Source organism: Salmo salar, chromosome 14, assembly GCF_965601325.2.
Source record: "Salmo salar chromosome 14, fSalSal1, whole genome shotgun sequence".
NCBI lineage: Eukaryota > Metazoa > Chordata > Actinopteri > Salmoniformes > Salmonidae > Salmo > Salmo salar.
Window position 1 is genome coordinate 92,174,761 of NC_138304.1, and position 24,728 is coordinate 92,199,488.

Consider the following 24,728-nt stretch of genomic DNA (forward strand, 5'->3'; position numbering starts at 1 on the left):
GGGGTTTTACTGGTGTGATTCTCTGGAGGTACAGGGGTTTTACTGGTGTGATTCTCTCTGGAGGTACAGGGGTTTTACTGGTGTGATTCTCTCTGGAGGTACAGGGGTTTTACTGGTGTGATTCTCTCTGGGGGTACAGGGGTTTTACTGGTGTGATTCTCTCTGGAGGTACAGGGGTTTTACTGGTGTGATTCTCTCTGGAGGTACAGGGGTTTTACTGGTGTGATTCTCTCTGGAGGTACAGGGGTTTTACTGGTGTGATTCTCTGGAGGTACAGGGGTTTTACTGGTGTGATTCTCTGGAGGTACAGGGGTTTTACTGGTGTGATTCTCTCTGGAGGTACAGGGGTTTTACTGGTGTGATTCTCTGGAGGTACAGGGGTTTTACTGGTGTGATTCTCTCTGGAGGTACAGGGGTTTTACTGGTGTGATTCTCTCTGGAGGTACAGGGGTTTTACTGGTGTGATTCTCTCTGGAGGTACAGGGGTTTTACTGGTGTGATTCTCAAAGGGGGTACAGGGGTTTTACTGGTGTGATTCTCTGGAGGTACAGGGGTTTTACTGGTGTGATTCTCTGGAGGTACAGGGGTTTTACTGGTGTGATTCTCTCTGGAGGTACAGGGGTTTTACTGGTGTGATTCTCTCTGGAGGTACAGGGGTTTTACTGGTGTGATTCTCTGGAGGTACAGGGGTTTTACTGGTGTGATTCTCTCTGGAGGTACAGGGGTTTTACTGGTGTGATTCTCTCTGGAGGTACAGGGGTTTTACTGGTGTGATTCTCTGGAGGTACAGGGGTTTTACTGGTGTGATTCTCTCTGGAGGTACAGGGGTTTTACTGGTGTGATTCTCTCTGAAGGTACAGGGGTTTTACTGGTGTGATTCTCTCTGGAGGTACAGGGGTTTACTGGTGTGATTCTTTATGGAGGTACAGGAGTTTTACTGGTGTGATTCTCTCTGGAGGTACAGGGGTTTTACTGGTGTGATTCTCTCTGGAGGTACAGGGGTTTTACTGGTGTGATTCTCTCTGGGGGTACAGGGGTTTTACTGGTGTGATTCTCTCTGGAGGTACAGGGCTTTTACTGGTGTGATTCTCTGGAGGTACAGGGGTTTTACTGGTGTGATTCTCTCTGGGGGTACAGGGGTTTTACTGGTGTGATTCTCTCTGGGGGTACAGGGGTTTTACTGGTGTGATTCTCAAAGGGGGTACAGGGGTTTTACTGGTGTGATTCTCTCTGGAGGTACAGGGGTTTTACTGGTGTGATTCTCTGTGGAGGTACAGGGGTTTTACTGGTGTGATTCTCTGGAGGTACAGGGGTTTTACTGGTGTGATTCTCTGGAGGTACAGGGGTTTTACTGGTGTGATTCTCTCTGGAGGTACAGGGGTTTTACTGGTGTGATTCTCTGGAGGTACAGCGGTTTTACTGGTGTGATTCTCTCTGGAGGTACAGGGGTTTTACTGGTGTGATTCTCTGGAGGTACAGGGTTTTACTGGTGTGATTCTCTCTGGAGGTACAGGGGTTTTACTGGTGTGATTCTCTGGAGGTACAGGGGTTTTACTGGTGTGATTCTCTCTGGAGGTACAGGGGTTTTACTGGTGTGATTCTCTGGAGGTACAGGGGTTTTACTGGTGTGATTCTCTCTGGAGGTACAGGGGTTTTACTGGTGTGATTCTCTCTGGAGGTACAGGGGTTTTACTGGTGTGATTCTCTCTGGGGGTACAGGGGTTTTACTGGTGTGATTCTCTCTGGAGGTACAGGGGTTTTACTGGTGTGATTCTCTGGAGGTACAGGGGTTTTACTGGTGTGATTCTCTCTGGGGGTACAGGGGTTTTACTGGTGTGATTCTCTCTGGAGGTACAGGGGTTTTACTGGTGTGATTCTCTCTGGAGGTACAGGGGTTTTACTGGTGTGATTCTCTGGAGGTACAGGGGTTTTACTGGTGTGATTCTCTCTGGAGGTACAGGGGTTTTACTGGTGTGATTCTCTGGAGGTACAGGGGTTTTACTGGTGTGATTCTCTGGAGGTACAGGGGTTTTACTGGTGTGATTCTCTCTGGAGGTACAGGGGTTTTACTGGTGTGATTCTCTGGAGGTACAGGGGTTTTACTGGTGTGATTCTCTCTGGAGGTACAGGGGTTTACTGGTGTGATTCTCTCTGGAGGTACAGGGGTTTTACTGGTGTGATTCTCTGGAGGTACAGGGGTTTTACTGGTGTGATTCTCTCTGGAGGTACAGGGGTTTTACTGGTGTGATTCTCTGGAGGTACAGGGGTTTTACTGGTGTGATTCTCTCTGGAGGTACAGGGGTTTTACTGGTGTGATTCTCTCTGAAGGTACAGGGGTTTTACTGGTGTGATTCTCTCTGGAGGTACAGGGGTTTACTGGTGTGATTCTCTCTGGAGGTACAGGGGTTTTACTGGTGTGATTCTCTGGAGGTACAGGGGTTTTACTGGTGTGATTCTCTCTGGAGGTACAGGGGTTTTACTGGTGTGATTCTCTCTGGAGGTACAGGGGATTTACTGGTGTGATTCTCTCTGGGGGTACAGGGGTTTTACTGGTGTGATTCTCTCTGGAGGTACAGGGGTTTTACTGGTGTGATTCTCTGGAGGTACAGGGGTTTTACTGGTGTGATTCTCTGGAGGTACAGGGGTTTTACTGGTGTGATTCTCTCTGGAGGTACAGGGGTTTTACTGGTGTGATTCTCTCAGGAGGTACAGGGGTTTTACTGGTGTGATTCTCTCTGGAGGTACAGGGGTTTTACTGGTGTGATTCTCTCTGGAGGTACAGGGGTTTTACTGGTGTGATTCTCTCTGGAGGTACAGGGGTTTTACTGGTGTGATTCTCTCTGGAGGTACAGGGGTTTTACTGGTGTGATTCTCTCTGGAGGTACAGGGGTTTTACTGGTGTGATTCTCTCTGGAAGTACAGGGGTTTTACTGGTGTGATTCTCTCTGGAGGTACAGGGGTTTTACTGGTGTGATTCTCTCTGGAGGTACAGGGGTTTTACTGGTGTGATTCTCTCTGGAGGTACAGGGGGTTTACTGGCGTGATTCTCTCTGGAGGTACAGGGGTTTTACTGGTGTGATTCTCTGGAGGTACAGGGGTTTTACTGGTGTGATTCTCTCTGGAGGTACAGGGGTTTTACTGGTGTGATTCTCTCTGGAGGTACAGGGGTTTTACTGGTGTGATTCTCTCTGGGGGTACAGGGGTTTTACTGGTGTGATTCTCTCTGGAGGTACAGGGGTTTTACTGGTGTGATTCTCTCTGGAGGTACAGGGGTTTTACTGGTGTGATTCTCTCTGGAGGTACAGGGGTTTTACTGGTGTGATTCTCTGGAGGTACAGGGGTTTTACTGGTGTGATTCTCTGGAGGTACAGGGGTTTTACTGGTGTGATTCTCTCTGGAGGTACAGGGGTTTTACTGGTGTGATTCTCTGGAGGTACAGGGGTTTTACTGGTGTGATTCTCTCTGGAGGTACAGGGGTTTTACTGGTGTGATTCTCTCTGGAGGTACAGGGGTTTTACTGGTGTGATTCTCTCTGGAGGTACAGGGGTTTTACTGGTGTGATTCTCAAAGGGGGTACAGGGGTTTTACTGGTGTGATTCTCTGGAGGTACAGGGGTTTTACTGGTGTGATTCTCTGGAGGTACAGGGGTTTTACTGGTGTGATTCTCTCTGGAGGTACAGCGGTTTTACTGGTGTGATTCTCTCTGGAGGTACAGGGGTTTTACTGGTGTGATTCTCTGGAGGTACAGGGGTTTTACTGGTGTGATTCTCTGGAGGTACAGGGGTTTTACTGGTGTGATTCTCTCTGGAGGTACAGGGGTTTTACTGGTGTGATTCTCTGGAGGTACAGGGGTTTACTGGTGTGATTCTCTCTGGAGGTACAGGGGTTTTACTGGTGTGATTCTCTCTGGAGGTACAGGGGTTTTACTGGTGTGATTCTCTCTTGAGGTACAGGGGTTTTACTGGTGTGATTCTCTCTGGAGGTACAGGGGTTTTACTGGTTTGATTCTCTGGAGGTACAGGGGTTTTACTGGTGTGATTCTCTGGAGGTACAGGGGTTTTACTGGTGTGATTCTCTGGAGGTACAGGGGTTTTACTGGTGTGATTCTCTCTGGAGGTACAGGGGTTTTACTGGTGTGATTCTCTCTGGAGGTACAGGGGTTTTACTGGTGTGATTCTCTCTGGAGGTACAGGGGTTTTACTGGTGTGATTCTCTCTGGAGGTACAGGGGTTTTACTGGTGTGATTCTCTGGAGGTACAGGGGTTTTACTGGTGTGATTCTCTGGAGGTACAGGGGTTTTACTGGTGTGATTCTCTCTGGAGGTACAGGGGTTTTACTGGTGTGATTCTCTGGAGGTACAGGGGTTTTACTGGTGTGATTCTCTCTGGAGGTACAGGGGTTTTACTGGTGTGATTCTCTCTGGAGGTACAGGGGTTTTACTGGTGTGATTCTCTCTGGAGGTACAGGGGTTTTACTGGTGTGATTCTCTCTGGAGGTACAGGGGTTTTACTGGTGTGATTCTCTCTGGAGGTACAGGGGTTTTACTGGTGTGATTCTCTCTGGAGGTACAGGGGTTTTACTGGTGTGATTCTCTCTGGAGGTACAGGGGTTTTACTGGTGTGATTCTCTGGAGGTACAGGGGTTTTACTGGTGTGATTCTCTGGAGGTACAGGGGTTTTACTGGTGTGATTCTCTGGAGGTACAGGGGTTTTACTGGTGTGATTCTCTCTGGAGGTACAGGGGTTTTACTGGTGTGATTCTCTGGAGGTACAGGGGGTTTACTGGTGTGATTCTCTGGAGGTACAGGGGTTTTACTGGTGTGATTCTCTCTGGAGGTACAGGGGTTTTACTGGTGTGATTCTCTCTGGAGGTCAGGGGTTTCGTAACTCTGGCACTATGTTTGCAGTTGGTTGTCCCAGTCTGTTGTTTCCCAACCTATTTTCACACTGTTATTGTATCTCAATGTTTGATCTGTGTTTTCTCTACTAACCATGTCTCTTCTCCCCAGTTCTACAGAGCCCTCCGCTGAGAATAGCCCAGAGAGGCTCAAGGCCAAGGTATGTGTGTGAAGAGAAACCCAAACTGTGTGTCTGTAGTGGTACTAGACTAGCCAGGTCCCATGATGTACGTACAGTAACTCTTCTGTCGTTGTGTAGATGATAGACTGATGATAGTCTGATGTTTGGCTTCAGCACAGACAGTATGGGTACCAGGCTAGTACTGGACCATGTGGGTTTAAACTATTGACATTGATTAAATACTGTAGACTCTGTCTGCATCCCAAATTGCACACTCTCCCCTACATAGTGCCCTGGTCAAATGTAGTGCGCTATGTATAGGAGAAGGTGCTATTTGGGAAACGGACATTGATTCAATACTGTTGGCACGGTGATCAGAAACAGAGCATCTACATGACAATACGTATTGACAGTGCTCACTGATGTGTTCTAATGCAGATAATACGTAAAGGCTATTTATTGTGTTTCATATTGTTTGTTCACGTTGCATTGATTTAACCTATGTCTGGTTTTGATGCATTTAACAGAAATCTCTTACATGGCCCCACTTCTTCTCCTATTCATATGACTTGGTATGGTATTTATGTTTGTTTGCTCCAATCATACCCAATCAAACAGAATACGAACAAGTACTGTACATAGCAGGGCATGACACGGTCTAATTAGCATATTCATATTGTACTTCATCAAAGTTAATTTCAGTAATTTACACAAATATAGAGGCATATTGGATTAGACTGAAGTTAATTAAATCAAATGGAAATCTGAACAGTAATGAATCATTCATAATTTCTTCAAGAATGTGAATCAGCATTTATTTTGTTATTTTAATTTCAGAGGTTGGGTTTTTGCGTAACAGCATTTCTCTTTCAATCACATTATCTGGCTCTCACTTTTTGACTGGCTGTTTGATTTGTCTATAGTAATTCATTAGTTAGATATTCTTTAGCCACTGATGTTATCAATCAAGTTATAGCAATAGGGAAATCACTTCAATATAATATCGCATTTTTTGCATAGTATCTAGTCTTTCATTCTTGATACATAACCTTAAGGCAGAGCTCGGCACCAGTCGGCCCGTGGGCCAAAACCGGTGATTTTGTTTTGCCCCCCCAAAGTTTATAGTAAAAAAATACTGGAATTCAGCTTAAAATGTGTTTAATTTAGGAAATCTGTTCTCAAGTATTCACACAAATAAAAGAAGAGACGCAATTGTGTCTCAATGTAATCAAGGTATGAAATGATTGTTATTTTTTAAATACAATCTCTTTCTGGGCTTAGTTGTGGTCAATTTGTAGTGTACAAATTATTATAATTATTTTCTGGCCCCCGACCATCCCCACCAACAAAAATGGTCCCAGGGCTGAATCTAGCTGCCTACCGCTCCCCTGAGGTGAGGTTCAAGTGATGTATCTCTCTCTCTTCTCACAAACCTCAAGGCTGCACAACAGGGAATCACTAATGGAAGGTGTGCTTCTGGCTCAAGCTTTTCACCCCAAAGAAGTAGCTAGTTACCGAGCTCAGTGGATCCAATCTGGCCACAGACAAGAGAATCAGACAGATTTACAGTACCTCAAATCACAAGGAGGGTTATGTTTGTGCAGACATCCTTAGTCATGTTGACTAAGGAAAGCCCACCTTGGGCGGTAGGTAGGTAGGTCTGGCCAGCTGTAAGCTTCAGAGATTAAGATGCCCCCAGTCTGTCTGCCAGACAGTTTATTATTGTTATCACTGGGGACAGGGAGAACTACTGAGGTCTCGCAGCTAAACACACACACACACACATAAACACACATGCACGCGCACATGCGTGTTCAGTCATACACTCACACACACACATGCACATACACATACCGACATATGCACATACACACACACTCACCCACACTCTCTCTCACATACACTGCTGGGGGAAGGTGACTCAGTTCAGCTACAGATCCCCAAACAACAACTCAAACCACAGTAAACTTGCTTAATTATGCAGTATAATATCAAAGTTATGTTTCATTACGTCACATCATTGAACAATACAATATGTCTCTGAATTAGCAATAAGTCCACAAAATATGTATGTAACAGTCCGTCCTGTCTAGTCCATCTATACATTTTGAAATCAGCATTAACAATGGAATTTAGTTGCTTTGGATTAAAAACATCACACAACAAAAATGGATTTCTTTGTGTTGAGAGGGGAATACAATATGTGAGATGGGCTCCCGAGTGGCACAGCGGTCTAAGGCACTGCATCTCCGTGCTTGAGGTGTCACTACAGACCCTGGTCCGATTCCAGGCTGTATCACAACCGGACGTGAATGGGAGTCCCATAGGGCGGCGCACAATTGCCCAGGTTTGGCCGGGGTATGGCGTCATTGTAAATAAGAATTTGTTGTTAACTGACTTGCCTAGTTAAATAAAGGTAAAAACAAAAGGCTGGGCATGAAATGGCACACAAACTTTTGACCAGGGCCCATAGGGCACTAAATAGGGAATAGGATGCCATTTTGGATGTAAACAATGTTTTGACTAAGGACTAATAGACTTCTGCATGGTGTTGTTCTCCATAGGGTCCAGTGGTGAAGGATGATCTAAGTACCAGCAGTAGCAGCTCAGTGGAGGTCAGTGGTCTGCTGACTAAAGCCAAGATGTCCGGTCACTCACACACCCTGGTGCTCTCCTCGGACGAGGTGAGAAACAAAGATTTGATCTCACATAAAGTATCAACCCAGTATCAACAAGCAGTAGTTATTGAACTATATTTTAAGTGCCTATATTTCACCACATAGTGCTCCTGCCATGCCAAATAACATCTGGTTGCCAAGTGTCCAGACAGTGTAACAATGGTGTTCGACTGACCTGTTTCCTGTTTAATTCCTTACAACTTATATTAAATGTAACTAACTTTTATGTAAGCAACGGTAGGTTCACTATTCAGCCATTTTGTATCTTGTATGTACCCTGTAGCAGGGCCTCCCAAACTCTGTCCTGGGCCCCCCCTGGGTACACGTTTTGTTTCCTCCCTAGCTCTACACAGCTGATTCAAGTAATCAAAGATTGATAATGAGTTGGTTATTTGAATCAGCTGTGTAGTGCTAGGACATAAACCAAAACGTGCACCCGGGGGCCCAGGACAGAGTTTGGCAGACCCTGCCCTGTAGGCCTGTAAAGGGCACCATTGTGTGCCCTGTTCCACTGCTGCTACTGTGTTTTTGTATTGACTGGCCTCTTCTGTCCTGTTGTCCCCCATGCTGCCATGTTCAGAGTCTGGATATGATAGATGAGGAGGTAGGATCTGGCTCTGAACGGCTAAAAGGAAATGTGTTTACATCACACGCCTCCGTCCGTCAATAATGCTCATATTGTTTTAACACACGCGGTAGATACTCCAAAACCTTGGGACTGCGTGTTTCTTATGTGATGTTCAGTCTTCAGCATGCTGTCCACACCTATTCTAAACATTTAGAAATGATTCATTTTAAATCATCCATCACTATGTGTTCGCTCTCGTCGCTTCATGTGGAGAGAGAAATAAAGGTTGAAGAAAGCTTGGTTCTCTGTAGACCTCCAACCGGTGTGTGTGTGTGGTGTGTGTGTGTGTGTGTGTGTGTGTGTGTGTGTGTGTGTGTGTATCTAGATCCTAGATGAGGGCCAGTGCCCCAAGCAGCACCAGTGGCAGAACCTCATTGTGACAGAGTGGACCTCCCAGCAGGTGTCCCGCTGGCTCATGGGACTAAACCTGGAGCAGTACATCCCAGATTTCATGGCCAAGAACGTAGACGGAGACCAGCTACTGCAGCTGGACAGTGCTGAGCTCAAGGTAAAGGGATGAAACCTGTGTTAATGTGCATATCCAGCTGTGTTAGTCACTTTGGGATTCAATCTGAGGTGCGCTATAGAGCACCGCACTATACAGTTGACAATGTGCCTTTTAAAAGCATTTTCTCCGACGTTCGCAGAGATCACATTCATGGTAAAGGATCATGTCAGCTCAAGTATAAAAGTCTGTTAAAGTGCGCTGCTCTACAATGTGCCTTGGATTGAATCCTGGCCTTAGTCACTAGTAAGTTACTAGTATCACCTTGTTTACATATTGTCATATTAGGGTGTTTGGTGAAACTCGCCAAGCTACAAGTAGTTTAACTTTTTAATATAGTAACTGATTCTGAATACATTTCTGTCATTAGCTTCTATACTTGCCCTGAAGCTTTGGGCCAAAGATATTAACTGTAAAAAAAACAGGCTAAAATTGTTACAGCTCGTGATGTATTTTATTAGACCCTAGCTGCTGCGTTCAATTCCCTGGACTTGATTTCCCTTACAGATGTGCATCTGTTCACTCACCCCCCGATCTCTGACCCTTGTCCTGTGTGTGTGTGTGTTGGTGTACAGACCCTTGGCGTTGCCTCCTCCCACGACCGGGCTCTGATCAAGAAGAAGGCAAAGGACCTCAAGGTCCTGATGGAGAAGGCTCGGAGGAACCGGGAGAAACTGGACAAACAGCGAGAGAAGCTCCGTAAGAAAGAGCTGGAGCAGCAACAGAAACAGGCCCACAAACCCAGCAGCAAGGGCCACTCCGAGACAGCAGAGGGCCACTCCGAGACAGCAGAGGGCGCAGCAAAGTAACCCACGGCTTTAAGACCTACCTCTCCTTGTCTTTCTACCAACAACCACTACAAAGTAGCATCTCCAGGGATAGAAACAGTCACCAGAACCACTGAGCTAAAATACCAGATATATTATGTGATATGTCAATTGATATAACCAGAGATACTTTTAAGGAGGAGATGGGGAAACTACAGTGGAATCGTATTAATGCTCATTGTGTACGTTGCCCATGTGTCGTCAATGGGCCCGCGGTGCATTCTGGGTGATTCTGGGACAAGGAGAGCTCAATTGGGTGCTGGGTCAAAAACCCAACATTACAAATCTTTTCCGAGATGTGAGATAATTAACTTGTTCTGTGTAATATCGTATAGCTTTGGAATCGTGACATTACGTACTTTTGAGGAAGATAGGCAGGTTTCTCGATTCATACCCTGACTTTGAGATTCATACCCTGACTTTGAGAATTGCGTGACGATTTGCTTAGCAACAACGTGATGCAGCATGACAACGTGAATGCGATTGGTTGACAGTCTGCTGTGCTGAGTGGGGCGTTATACGTTCCTCCATTCATAGCCCAATGCGATTCCCATCTCCTCCTTTCTGTAATATCTCTAGTATAACACCTAACAGGGCTTGAGTTCAGGCTGTGGAGTTCAGTGCACTACTACTGGAGGATGTAGCGCTGGAGGCCATCACGCTACTGTACCACCGAACAAATACCAAAATGACCAGACAGTTGGATAGTAAAAATGCTGCCCACCCACCTGCCTACCTTTCACTTCATTGTACATCCTCGTAGTGCAGCGTTTCCCAAACTCAGTCCTACGGATCCCAAGGTGTGCACGTTTAGTTTTTGCCCTAACACCACACAGCTGATTCAAATGATCAAAGCTTGATGATTAGTTGAAACCAAAACGTGCACCCCTTGGGGTCCTGAGGACCAAGTTTTGGAAACCCTGTCATAGTGTTTCCAAACCTCTACCTCCATTACATATTATTTATTTTGCTGTAATTCAGGTTTATTTATTCATTCGGAAAACAGAAACACCCAAATATATCACCTTCACACTCGTCTGTGTTCCTCCTCTTTTTATGATGTGTTATGTAAAACACCTTTAGACATAATGACAATGTACATATATGATCACATAGAGAAGTCTAATGTGCCATTTTTTGTCAAATGAACATGTAAATCCTGTGCAGATAGATCGATAGATTTATGGAATCTGAATCTTCCCATCATAGCTTTGATGAAGCACATTCTCTACAAATGACCTGTGTAGGGGATAGTGAACGCAATACCCAGATCTCACCACTTGGTGGGGCAATACCCAGATCTCACCACTTGGTGGGGCAATACCCAGATCTCACCACTTGGTGGGGCAATACCCAGATCTCACCACTTGGTGGGGCAATACCCAGATCTCACCACTAGGTGGGGCAATACCCAGATCTCACCACTAGGTGGGGCAATACCCAGATCTCACCACTAGGTGGGGCAATACCCAGATCTCACCACTAGGTGGGGCAACCAACACCTAGATCTCACCGCTAGGGGTCAGGGCTGTGTGGTGGATGATGGGGCAATACCCAGATCTTACCACTTGGTTGGGCAATACCTAGATCTCAACACTAGGGGTCAGGGCTGGGTGGTGGATGGTGGGGCAATACCCAGACCTAACCACTAGGTGGGGCAATACCTAGATCTCACCATTAGGGGTCAGGTCTGTGTAGTGGATGGTGAGGCAATATCCAGATCTCACCACTCTAGGGGTCAGGCCTGCTCCTTGACTCCTACTACTGGAGAATGATGACAACACTGGAACTACTCAAGAGGAACTGAAGTCTATTGAATAGACAAGTTCAAGTCTTACTGGAATAAGAACCAAGTTTGTGGGAGGAAAAGTATTTATACTCCTTACTGGAACTACAATGGAGATCTCAACACTGGAATTCCAACTACTGTATGAACTAAACTCTTTAGTCTGCTAACAGTAAACTGGCCTCTGCATCGCATTAGAGCACTTCGCACTATGAATGACTAAGGACTTAGTGAGTGGACTGATTCCTCTTAGTGTGAAGTGAACAGTTCCATGAATTTGTAACATACCAGACCCTGCTCCAAAAACAGGATGATGACATTTCAAAGAGAACATAGCTTCATCAGCCTCCGCCTGTGACCTGCTTTCAACCTCTTTTTGATACTCTCTAAATCGGGTTCTCAAAGTGGGGTCGCGGAGGTACAGTAAGGTTTAAGCGGACAGATCTAAAATATATACAGTACCTGTCAAAAGTTTGGACACACCTACTCATTCGAGGATTTATCTTTATTTTTACTATTTTCTACATTGTAGAAAAGTAGTGAAGACATCAAAACTATGAAATAACAGATATGGAATCATGGAGTAACCAAAAAAGTGTTAAACAAATCAAAATATAATAAAGCCCTGAAATGAGTAGGGGTGTCCAAACTTTTGACTGGTACTGTATATACAGTACATTGGGAAAGTATTCAGACCTCTTGACTTTTTTCCACATTTTGTTACGTTAGTTTTTTTGTAAAATGCGTTAAATAGTTTTTTTTCCCTCATCAATTTACACACAATACCACTTAATGACGAAGCAAAAACAGCTTTTTAGACATTTTAGAAAATGTATGGGAAAAAAACTAAATATCACATTTACGTAAGTATTCAGACCCTTTACTCAGTACTTTGTTGAAGAACATTTGGCAGCGAATACAGCCTTGAGTCTTCTTGAGTATGACGCTACAAGCTTGGCACACCTGTATTTGGAAGTTTCTCCCATTCTCCTCTGCAGATCCTCTCAAGCTATGTCAGGTTGGATGGGGAACGTTTCTGCACAGTTATTTTCAGGTCTTTCCAGAGATGTTCAATCGGGTTCAAGTCCGGGCTCTGGCTTGGCCACTCAAGGACATTCAGATACATGCCCCGAAGCCACTCCTGCTTTGTCTTGGCTGTGTTCTTAGGGTTGTTTTCCTGTTGGAAGGTGAACCTTCGCCCCAGTCTGAGGTCCTGAGCGCTCTGGAGCAGATTTTCTTCAAGGATCTCTCTGTACTATGCTCCATTCATCTTTCCCTCGATCCTGACTAGTTTCCCAGTCCTTGCCATTGAAAAACATCTCCACAACATGATGTTGCCACCACCATGCTTCACCAAAGGGATGGTGCGAGGTTTCCTCCAGATGTGATACTTGGCATTCAGGCCAAAGAGTTCAATCTAAGTTTCATCAGACCAGAGAATCTCATTTCTAATGGCTGAGAGTCCTTGACAACCCAAGCAGGTTGTCATGTGCCTTTTACTGAAGAGTGGCTTCCGTCTGGCCACTCTGCCATAAAGGCCTGATTGGTGGAGTAATGCAGAGATGGTTGTCCTTCTGGAAGGTTCTCTCATCTCCACAGAGGAACTCTGAGGCTCTGTCAGAGTGACCATCGGGTTCTTGGTCACCTCCCCGACCAAGGCCCTTCTCCCCCGGTTGCTCAGTTTGGCCGGGCGGCCAGCTCTAGGAGTCTTGGTGGTTCCAAACTTCTTCCATTTAAGATTGATGGAGGCCACTGTGTTCTTGGGGACCTTCAATGCTGCAGAAATGTTTTGGTACCCTTCCCCAGATCTGTACCTCGACACAATCCTGTCTAGGAGCTCTACGGACAATTCCTTCAACCTCATGGCTAGGTTTTTGCTCTGACATGCACTGTCAACTGTGGGAACCTTATATAGACAGGTGTGTGCCTTTACAAATCTTGTCCAATCAATTTAATTTACTACTGGTGGATTCCAATCAAGTTGTAGAAACATCTCAAGGATGATCAATGGAAACAGGATGCACCTGAGCTCAATTTTGAGTCTCATAGCAAAGGATCTGAATACTTATATAAGTAAGGTATTTCTGTTTTTTAAATTTAATACATTTGCAAAAATTTCTAAAAACCTGTTTTCACTTTGGCATTATGGGGTAATGTGTGTAGATTGATGAGGAATACAAATTAATTTAATCATTTTTAGAATAAGGCTGTAACCTAACAAAATGTGGAAAAAGTCAAGGTCTGAATACTTTCTGAATGCACTGTATATACATTTTTTACATGATTTTTTTCATGTATATTACTAAAAACAGATTAAATGACTTTTGGCCAAGGGATCTGTGGAATAAGTTTAAAGTGTGTAACACAATGTAATATTATTAATCTACAATCTATGTTCTTAACTCTGGGCAACATGGGCCTGGGAGGCTCACAGGGATATTGGTATCCACATTACTCCACCAACTCATTACTATTCCCCCAAACTGTTTTATTTAAAACCTAAATGCACTGTAATTTAAGCTTTAAAACTGCTAAGTTTTCTCTCTGCCTCATGGCAAATTGGGTAGACTTGCAGGATATTAGTTTTAAAGTTGCAAAAAAAATGTATATCGGTGCCTCATGGCATAATGTGTAGAATTGCAGGAAATTAGCTTGAAAACTGCAAAAAAAATCTCTCCGATACCAAGAGGTGGGCCTTTGAAATGTTATTTCCCATGGTGCTTTCAAGACAACTGGGAACTGAAAAAAACGCGGTCAAATCGTGACGTCTTTGATCTTCAGATCGGTAAGTCAGAGCTCTAGGAGGAACGAGTTTCTGACTTGGAATTCCGAGTTAGATAACAGTTCGGAGCTAGTTTTTTTCAGAGTTCCCAGATGTCTTGAATGCACTGAAGTCTGAGGTCGGAGATTTCCGAGTACAGAGTTCCGAGCTCCCAGTTGTCTTGAATGCAGCATTTGTTCATCCAGCCTTGTAGACTACTGCAGATGTCTCTGATGAATTTGCTAACACAAAAGGGGTCCCCAACCCCAAAAAGTATGAGAACCCCTACTCTAAATAACTAAAGTAAAACCCAACCGCTGCCTAGAATTTCGCAACCCTACCAGCTTCTACCCGATTGTCTCAAAGCTGGCAAATAATATGACCATATCTTTTCAGATGATTCTGTTTGTGTTTTATGCCCTGTGATTACGAAATGGCTCGTTTTCCATGATTGGCATTTTTAGAACAGGGCATAATGTTTATCCCACTACCTGTGTACACTGAAACATTTGAAGAAAGATACAGAATCTGAAAGAGAGGATTACATTTGTGCGCAGGTTCATCATTGACTCAGTTTCGCCACAGTACATACACAATTACTGAGATTACAAACGTTTCACTAGAATAGATACATACACGCAATACAGTCCAACCGTTTTGGAGTTAATATTTCTGTTTCATAGATACCTTTACATCAGTTTTTTTTTAAAGGACATTGACATACAGTACCAGTCAGAAGTTTGGACACACCTACTCATTCCAGGGTTTTTCTATATTTTTACTAATTTCTACATTGTAGAATAATAGTGAAGATATCAGAACTATGAAATAACACATATGGAATCATGTAGTAACCAAAAAAGTGTTGGCTGCTTTTCCTGTACTCTGCGGTCCAACTCATCCTAAACCATCTCAATTGGGTTGAGATCAGTTGATTGTGGAGGCCAGGTCATCTAATGCAGCACTCATCACTTTCCTTGGTCAAATAGCCCTTACACAGTCTGGAGGGTTGTTTTGGGTCAATGTCCTGTTGAATAAACAAATGATAGTCCCACTAAGTGCAAACCAGATAGGATGGCATATCACTGCAGAATGCTGTGGTAGCCATGCTGGTTAGGTGTGCCTTGATTTGACCATGAAGGCCTGATTGTTTCCTCTGAACAGTTGATGTTGAGATGTGTGTGTTACTTGAACTCTGTGAAGCATTTATTTGGGCTGCAATCTGAGGTGCACTTAACTCTAATGAACTTATCCTCTGCAGCAGAGGTAACTCTGGGTCTTCCTTTCCTGTGATGGTCCTCATGAGAGCCAGTTTCATCATAGCGCTTGATGGTTTTTGCGACTGCACTTGAAGAAACTTTCAAAGATCTTGACATTCTCCGCATTGACTGACCTTCATGTCTTAAAGTAATGATGGACTGTAATTTCTCTTGAGCTGTTCTTGCAATAAATGGACATGGTCTTTTTCCCCAAATAGGTCTATCTACTGTATACCACCCTTACCTTGTCACAACACAACTGATTGGCTCAAACACACTCAAAATGTACTTTTAACAAGGCACACCTGTTAATTGAAATGCATTCCAGGTGACTACATCATGAAGCTGGTTGAGAGAATGCCAAGAGTGTGCAAAGCTGTCATCAAGGCAAAGGGTGGCTACTTTGAAGGATCTCAAATATAAAATAATTTGTCTAACACCTTTTTGGTTACTACATGATTCCATATGTGTTATGTCAAAGTTTTGATGTCTTCAATATTATTCTACAATGTAGAAAATAGTAAAAAGAAAAGAAAAACCCTGGAATGAGTAGGTGTTTCCAAAATTTGATTGATACTGTTGTGGTAATTATGTTTTATGCAACATGTATTTTGAATATATTTTAAGCTCATGAGTCATTATGTTCCATTATCTTACCCAGGAATCATCATTTGTTCATGTTTACATACATTGTATAGCCATTGAAATGTCTCCATGATGGTGATGCTGCTGTTGTAATGGAGTAATGTGGGGTAGGTGCAACATAAGACAAAACAATTACAAGGCCTTGAGTGAGAGGTCTAACTGGTGTCTCCAAGTGGACACACACCTCTCTGAAGTGTTCACAGTTCCAATGCACTTTTATGACTCAAAAAGTCTTCAACAATAAGGTAGGGTTTTCAGCCACTCTGCCCAGAAAACGTGCTTTGGTGATGAAATTTCACTTCCTTATGTTATATAATACATTTGTACCAAGACAAATATGATTATTCATGTTCTGAATCTTTCAGTGGGGTCTTCCTCTAACATATAAAAAAGTCAGATTTCGTAACCTAGTACATCCGACAATAAACACCAAGCTCTGTTGACACAGCGGTGCAAGTTTCTCATAACTTTTTAGGATTTTACATTTTGTGGTTGTCTTCTTCAAAGTTGTTTCTGCGGGTTGCAAAAAGGTAAATTGGCGTGACACGAACTGAATTAAATGTAAAAGGCTTTGAAAATAAAAGCTTGATGTATGCTCGGCGCTCCGTTGACATTTCAAAGATATACGATTGTTTTTTAGAGAAATCTTCGAAAAAGACCAAGAATTAATATGAAAAGTCTATAATAAAATATGAAAATACTACATGTTATGTCTCAAAATCGATATCCATCTTACTTCTATATTGTTTTATGTCCCGTGGTTTCGAGAAGAAAGATGAGTTCAACGGGAAAGTGAGTTTGTCAAGTATACAGTAGTCTTAATGTTTGCACAGAATCCAGCCTAGCTGATGTGATGCAATTTTCCAGATTTTATAAAACTTTTTTTTTGGCCTCTATTGATTTAGTCACCCCAATTCTGGACATCCTATATGGGTAAAAACTCCAATATCTTCTTAGAGGATTATCTATACATTTACATATTATTTTATCCATTGTTCAAAATATGCCTTTTTAATTGGACACCCTATATAACTTTCTTTTTTTTTGCTCTCCTACCTGTGCTATTGAGGAACTAGAGCAAGCACACATGTTTTGTTTGGAACATAACCCTGCATCCCGCCCTCACAGAATTGCTGTTTACGCAATCCAAAAACAGTCCATAAATCGCAATCTGGGTCAAGTGGGCATCATTTGAAAGCCTGTTCTATTGCCAGCATGACAAGCTAAATTATGAAATGCGATATTACAGTGTTAGGCTTTCACAATGCAATTCAGGGACACAGATCAGCATTTTGCTGCGCATAGAAAGGGGTCATGAGTGCATTCAGGTGCGTGTGCTGCGGTACATTTACTTCACAATAGACAAACAGGTTCATTCTGTTCAGAACACCCAAGGGTATAACGTCATGTCATCTTGTAACTGTACATCAAACATAGTGATCATAAACACTGACACTGTATCTGACATGAGTTTTATGAAATGGAAATGTGAAGTGCACATTTGGACTCTGGTGTTTGGCTTGCTTGTTTGACATCAAGGCAGTATTTATAATCCTCAACGTCTCATCTTTCAGAATACATTAAGTTCTCTTAACTTACAGCATTTCCTTCACTCGGACAACAAAAACGTTGCCCAATTAGCTGCAGGGACGGAGCAACTTCTTGTTGCACACAGTACTCAAGTTCAGGACACCTGTCATTCAAAACACATACTGAAGTGAAGTGTACAGCCTGAGGTCTGACATCATGTATAGCATGTTACTGTACAACTACTGCATTCCAATTTAGGCATTTATCAGCGCCCAAATCTGCCATTTTCAAACCATATAAGGGTTAAAGGGATAGTTCACTCTCCCCAAAAAATACATAATCATCACAGTTTTTTCTCTTTAATGAAAGTGCTCTATCTTCACTTGACTGCTGAGTGAACTTTCCTTTTAAAGGCAAGTATACCCTGTGTGTTGGTGGATGGGATAAGAGACAAAGATAAGATACCTCCATGCAATGTCACTTAGATCACACCGGTATTCATGTTTATATGGCATTATTTATTATTTTATGTTAAAAACAAAGCATCTTGTATATTGTTTATAATAACTTATGCAACATTAGTGTATTAACGCATCATTATAATATCAAGTAATTGTATGATTATCCTTTTGCCAAAAAGTTCTAAAACAAATGTTCATAAAATGTTGTAAAAAGGATAATGATGATCATCAAATCGAGGCATTACCAATGATTGAAGTTTGTATATTAACCCGATTTAAATTGTATAACCTGAGAAAACATTTTTTTCCCTCCTCTTCCATTGTTATTGAAGTTGCGGCATCCTTTCTCTCAATCTAGTCCAGTACTACTCTTAAAACAGAGCGTCTGGGCTTATGACAAAACACTACTCCAACCTATTCCCAACTCTCACCTGCCCAGTCTACCGTTGGACAGCACTCTATGACTTTTGTATGTACAGTAAAAGCTGAAAGCAATATGCTGTATTAACCCTGAAGAAGCCTTGTTTTCTACTGCGTCAGTGTGCAGCTTGTGTACAGTTTGTGTGGGGCTGGAGGGGTGTTGATCTGTCCATGAGAATGTTCTGAGAGTGAGAGATAATCATGACTGCTAGGCTAGCTGCATTAGTTCACATAAAAAAATCTGTGCTTCTTTTTCCCCTCTTTCTTTTTTCTCATTTTCTTGCTCTCCCTCTTTTGCATTTTGAAAAGTTGAATGGGCAGCTGTCTGTCACACTGAATAAAATGGAACAGAGTCACTGTCATTGTTCCGTCATTTTTTACTGTGTTTAGCCTCATGCAGTCGTCCCCTGTTATTCATGTTGGAACCGTACTATGAAACATTTTTTCTCATGTCCCTTTCTAGCTCTGGTCCAGGGTGATAGTGCAAGTTCCTCTAGTCTAGTACACTCGGAGGCGGAGGCAACTCGTCGTTGTTGTCGTAGCGTGATGGACCAGAGCTAGTCCTGTAGCTCTATGAAGAACCCCAGGATGCCTATACTGACAGAGCTCCAGTAATATTCTCAATATCAATTGAACTCCTTATTTTTGGCATGAAAAACTCAAGAGAACACACAAAGTAGACACAGTAGTGTAAGGAGTGCATCCCAAATGGCACCCGATATAGTGTACTACTTTTGACCAGGGCCTATAGCCTGTAGGCCTAGATAATATACACTCATATCACACCCTGCAGACAGTAAATACTTCAAGATCAATTTCAGGTGGTTATCACAGAGCTTTGCAGAATGCATGGAATAAGCTTGTTCACTTTTAACCTTGCTTGACTTCCCTACATGGAGCTAAATATACATTTAATGTATTATACTATTATTATTTTCACCTGACCATGTGACTGTGAGCATATGCCCCGTAATGCTATTCTGTCAGAGTGTGGACAACACTTGCCAACCCACGTCTGCCTGATTCAATCCAAACTGAACTGAGTCCCAGGTTACCGTTGTCCCAAATGAAACCTTATGCCCTTTATAGTGTACTATTTTGAACCAGAGCCGTATGGGTTCCATTTGGCACTGATCCTCCCTACTCACCTTCCTCTCTATTTAGAACCTGCCTAATAACATGATTCTAGATGGATTGAAATTCACTCCCCACTCTCTTTTCCGCCTTCCCTCTCTTTCACTTCCTTCCTTCCTCTCTCTTTCTCATTGACTTCCTCCCTTCCTCTCTCTTTCTCTTTCTATAATCCTGCTATGCTTTGTTGTTGTGTGGACACTGTCACTGCAAGAGAGGATGTCTATGTCTCTGTGTCTGTGTAAGCCTACTACTATGCACCATTTATGACATCATCAGAAGATGCATCCATGCCTTGGTGAGGGCAGTAGTAACACCAGGAGAAGAGAAGGGACAGTGAGGAGCTGCTGACCCACAGATAGCAGACTGTGTGGAGGATCAAGGCCGTTTCCTGAAGGCCCTACAGACCAACAACAAAGTGGAGGTCCTGGAGATACTCTACACTACCAACCTGGATATCGACACTGTGCTGCTGGAGGTGGAGGACAAACCCATGGTCCTGGCCTCATACAAGCAAGGCAGGGTTGTGGTTGTCCTAGTCAGTTTTGATTCCAGACTAGGGTTGTGCATGGTAGGAGTATGTAGCAACTAAGGTAAAGGCAGGGTTGTGGTTGTCCTAGTCAGTTTTGATTCCAGACTAGGGTTGTGCATGGTAGGAGTATGTAGCAACTAAGGTAAAGGCATGGTTGTGGTTGTCCTAGTCAGTTTTGATTCCAGACTAGGGTTGTGCATGGTAGGAGTATGTAGCAACTAAGGTAAAGGCAGGGTTGTGGTTGTCCTAGTCAGTTTTGATTCCAGACTAGGGTTGTGCATGGTAGGAGTATGTAGCAACTAAGGTAAAGGCATGGTTGTGGTTGTCCTAGTCAGTTTTGACTCCAGACCAGGATTGTTGTAATGGAAATTATATGATTAAAGGTTTGACTAAATGATTTCACCCTGAAAATGTATAACCGAGTGATTATAAGGTTAATGTACTAATGTGTGTCCATGGGAAAAGCTGAGACTTTAATATTTAGCAATGTAAGTGAGACGTTCAAGGAAAAGGGGAACTGTTAACAGACAGCAGACAACTTGGGACCACGGAGGAACTGATAACAGGAAGAATGTCTCCCCACCCAGGGAGGGGAGAAACCTTGAGACTTACAGTGGATTGGGTACCAGGTGCAAGATATGAGAAACAATGTATGTGTTGTAGAAAAGTTTGTGCATCATCACTGTTAGAGAAGAGGAGGGGCATTCATATGACCAAATGTTAGGTATAAAAGGCTGTGTACATCGTAAATAAACATCCTGATTATTGTAGGCTGGGTCTCAGTCTGTTTCCTTCAACCAGAACCTTACACCTTCTGGTATACAAACTGAGAAATTAAATTGAAGTTCGGTTTAAGAACATTGATAACTTAATTCCCGTATCAGTTGTGCATGGTAGGAGTATGCAGGAACTAAGGTAAAGGTATGGTTGTGATCAAATTCACGCATGGTAATGGTGTATCCTACTGCCACTGTTGACTGACTAATGTAGGCCTCCATGTGTGGTTGTTTGGGGACTTGATAGATCACAGATATCAGCTTGTAAATAGTAGGGGCATTGTGTTAACTCTATCACAGGAGGCTGGTGGCACTTCATTGGGGAGAACGGGCTCTGGTAATTACTGGTAGCAGAATCAGTAGAATGGTAACAATTACATAAAACACATGGCTTTTAGGTGTTTGATGCCATTCCATTTGCTCCATTCTGGCCCTTATTATTAATATTATTATTATTATTAGTTCACCTTTATTTCACCAGGTAGGCCAGCTGAGAACAAGTTCTCATTTACAACTGCGACCTGGCCAAGATAAAGGCCATCCTCCCCTCAGCAGCCTTCTGTGAACTCTATACACACCTAGTGAACAGTGTCCTACTGCTACATCTGAGACTCAGGGCATTGGTAGCAGCTTTGTGGCTACATTTGTTCTTTGCATTTGTTTAGATAGGGTGTGGTGGGTTATTTAACTGTCAACAGTGCTAACACAGGCAGAGAGGAGTACTGTAGGATACCACCCACTGGAGGGTGTGGTGGGTTATTTAACTGTCAACAGTGCTAACATAGGCAGAGAGGAGTACTGTAGGATACCACCCACTGGAGGGTGTGGTGGGTTATTTAACTGTCAACAGTGCTAACACAGACAGAGAGGAGTACTGTAGGATACCACCCACTGGAGGGGGTGATGGGTTATTTAACTATCAACAGTGCTAACACAGGCAGAGAGGAGTACTGTAGGATACCACCAACTGGAGGGGGTGGTGGGTTATTTAACTGTCAACAGTGCTAACACAGACAGAGAGGAGTACTGTAGGATACCACCCAGGATAACACCCACTGGAGGGTGTGGTGGGTTATTTAACTGTCAACAGTGCTAACACAGGCAGAGAGGAGTACTGTAGGATACCACCCACTGGAGGGTGTGGTGGGTTATTTAACTGTCAACAGTGCTAACACAGGCAGAGAGGAGTACTGTAGGATACCACCCAGGATATCACCCACTGGAGGGTGTGATGGGTTATTTAACTGTCAACAGTGCTAACACAGGCAGAGAGGAGTACTGTAGGATACCACCCACTGGAGGGTGTGATGGGTTATTTAACTGTCAACAGTGCTAACACAGGCAGAGAGGAGTACTGTAGGATACCACCCAGGATACCACCCACTGGAGGGTGTGGGTTATTTAACTGTCAACAGTGCTAACACAGGCAGAGAGGAGTACTGTAGGATACCACCCACTGGAGGGTGTGGTGGGTTATTTAACTGTCAACAGTGCTAACACAGACAGAGAGGAGTACTGTAGGATACCACTCACTGGAGGGTGTGGTGGGTTATTTAACTGTCAACAGTGCTAACACAGGCAGAGAGGAGTACTGTAGGATACCACCCACTGGAGGGTGTGGGTTATTTAACTGTCAACAGTGCTAACACAGACAGAGAGGAGTACTGTAGGATACCACCCACTGGAGGGGGTGGTGGGTTATTTAACTGTCAACAGTGCTAACACAGACAGAGAGGAGTACTGTAGGATACCACCCACTGGAGGGGGTGGTGGGTTATTTAACTGTCAACAGTGCTAACACAGACAGAGAGGAGTACTGTAGGATACCACCCACTGGAGGGGGTGATGGGTTATTTAACTGTCAACAGTGCTAACACAGACAGAGAGGAGTACTGTAGGATACCACCCACTGGAGGGTGTGGGTTATTTAACTATCAACAGTGCTAACACAGGCAGAGAGGAGTACTGTAGGATACCACCCACTGGAGGGTGTGGGTTATTTAACTGTCAACAGTGCTAACACAGACAGAGAGGAGTACTGTAGGATACCACCCAGGATATCACCCACTGGAGGGTGTGATGGGTTATTTAACTGTCAACAGTGCTAACACAGGCAGAGAGGAGTACTGTAGGATACCACCCACTGGAGGGTGTGGTGGGTTATTTAACTGTCAACAGTGCTAACACAGGCAGAGAGGAGTACTGTAGGATACCACCCAGGATACCACCCACTGGAGGGTGTGGTGGGTTATTTAACTGTCAACAGTGCTAACACAGGCAGAGAGGAGTACTGTAGGATACCACCCAGGATATTACCCACTGGAGGGTGTGATGGGTTATTTAACTGTCAACAGTGCTAACACAGGCAGAGAGGAGTACTGTAGGATACCACCCACTGGAGGGTGTGGTGGGTTATTTAACTGTCAACAGTGCTAACACAGGCAGAGAGGAGTACTGTAGGATACCACCCAGGATAACACCCACTGGAGGGTGTGGTGGGTTATTTAACTGTCAACAGTGCTAACACAGGCAGAGAGGAGTACTGTAGGATACCACCCACTGGAGGGTGTGGTGGGTTATTTAACTGTCAACAGTGCTAACACAGGCAGAGAGGAGTACTGTAGGATACCACCCAGGATACCACCCACTGGAGGGTGTGGGTTATTTAACTGTCAACAGTGCTAACACAGACAGAGAGGAGTACTGTAGGATACCACCCACTGGAGGTTGTGGTGGGTTATTTAACTGTCAACAGTGCTAACACAGGCAGAGAGGAGTACTGTAGGATACCACCCACTGGAGGGGGTGGTGGGTTATTTAACTGTCAACAGTGCTAACACAGGCAGAGAGGAGTACTGTAGGATACCACCCACTGGAGGGTGTGGGTTATTTAACTATCAACAGTGCTAACACAGGCAGAGAGGAGTACTGTAGGATACCACCCACTGGAGGGTGTGGTGGGTTATTTAACTGTCAACAGTGCTAACACAGGCAGAGAGGAGTACTGTAGGATACCACCCACTGGAGGGTGTGGGTTATTTAACTGTCAACAGTGCTAACACAGACAGAGAGGAGTACTGTAGGATACCACCCAGGATATCACCCACTGGAGGGTGTGATGGGTTATTTAACTGTCAACAGTGCTAACACAGACAGAGAGGAGTACTGTAGGATACCACCCACTGGAGGGTGTGGTGGGTTATTTAACTGTCAACAGTGCTAACACAGACAGAGAGGAGTACTGTAGGATACCACCCACTGGAGGGGGTGATGGGTTATTTAACTGTCAACAGTGCTAACACGGGCAGATAGGAGTACTGTAGGATACCACCCACTGGAGGGTGTGGGTTATTTAACTGTCAACAGTGCTAACACAGACAGAGAGGAGTACTGTAGGATACCACCCACTGGAGGGTGTGGGTTATTTAACTGTCAACAGTGCTAACACGGGCAGATAGGAGTACTGTAGGATACCACCCACTGGAGGGGGTGATGGGTTATTTAACTGTCAACAGTGCTAACACGGGCAGATAGGAGTACTGTAGGATACCACCCACTGGAGGGTGTGGGTTATTTAACTGTCAACAGTGCTAACACAGACAGAGAGGAGTACTGTAGGATACCACCCACTGGAGGGTGTGGTGGGTTATTTAACTGTCAACAGTGCTAACACAGACAGAGAGGAGTACTGTCGGATACCACCCACTGGAGGGTGTGGATTATTTAACTGTCAACAGTGCTAACACAGACAGAGAGGAGTACTGTAGGATA

The 24,728-nt window shown here is 43.9% G+C and overlaps 1 protein-coding gene across 5 annotated transcripts in view; it reads left to right on the forward strand.

Annotated features, from left to right (window-relative positions):
* LOC106570463 (neurabin-1) overlaps positions 1-18,880 on the forward strand; it is a 149,525-nt gene extending 130,645 nt beyond the window's left edge. For 2 of the 5 annotated variants that reach the window (XM_014142825.3, XM_014142828.3), the window contains exons 15-20: positions 5,009-5,057; positions 5,546-5,590; positions 7,583-7,702; positions 8,277-8,300; positions 8,650-8,832; positions 9,405-18,880. In XM_014142825.3, the coding sequence (XP_013998300.2) occupies positions 5,009-5,057; positions 5,546-5,590; positions 7,583-7,702; positions 8,277-8,300; positions 8,650-8,832; positions 9,405-9,638 (655 nt within the window). In that variant the 3' untranslated portion in view covers positions 9,639-18,880. The remainder of the gene's footprint in view (positions 1-5,008; positions 5,058-5,545; positions 5,591-7,582; positions 7,703-8,276; positions 8,301-8,649; positions 8,833-9,404) is intronic. The other 3 variants (XM_014142829.3, XM_014142830.3, XM_014142831.3) reach the window with 3 other exon arrangements.
* Positions 18,881-24,728: the final 5,848 nt, after the last annotated feature.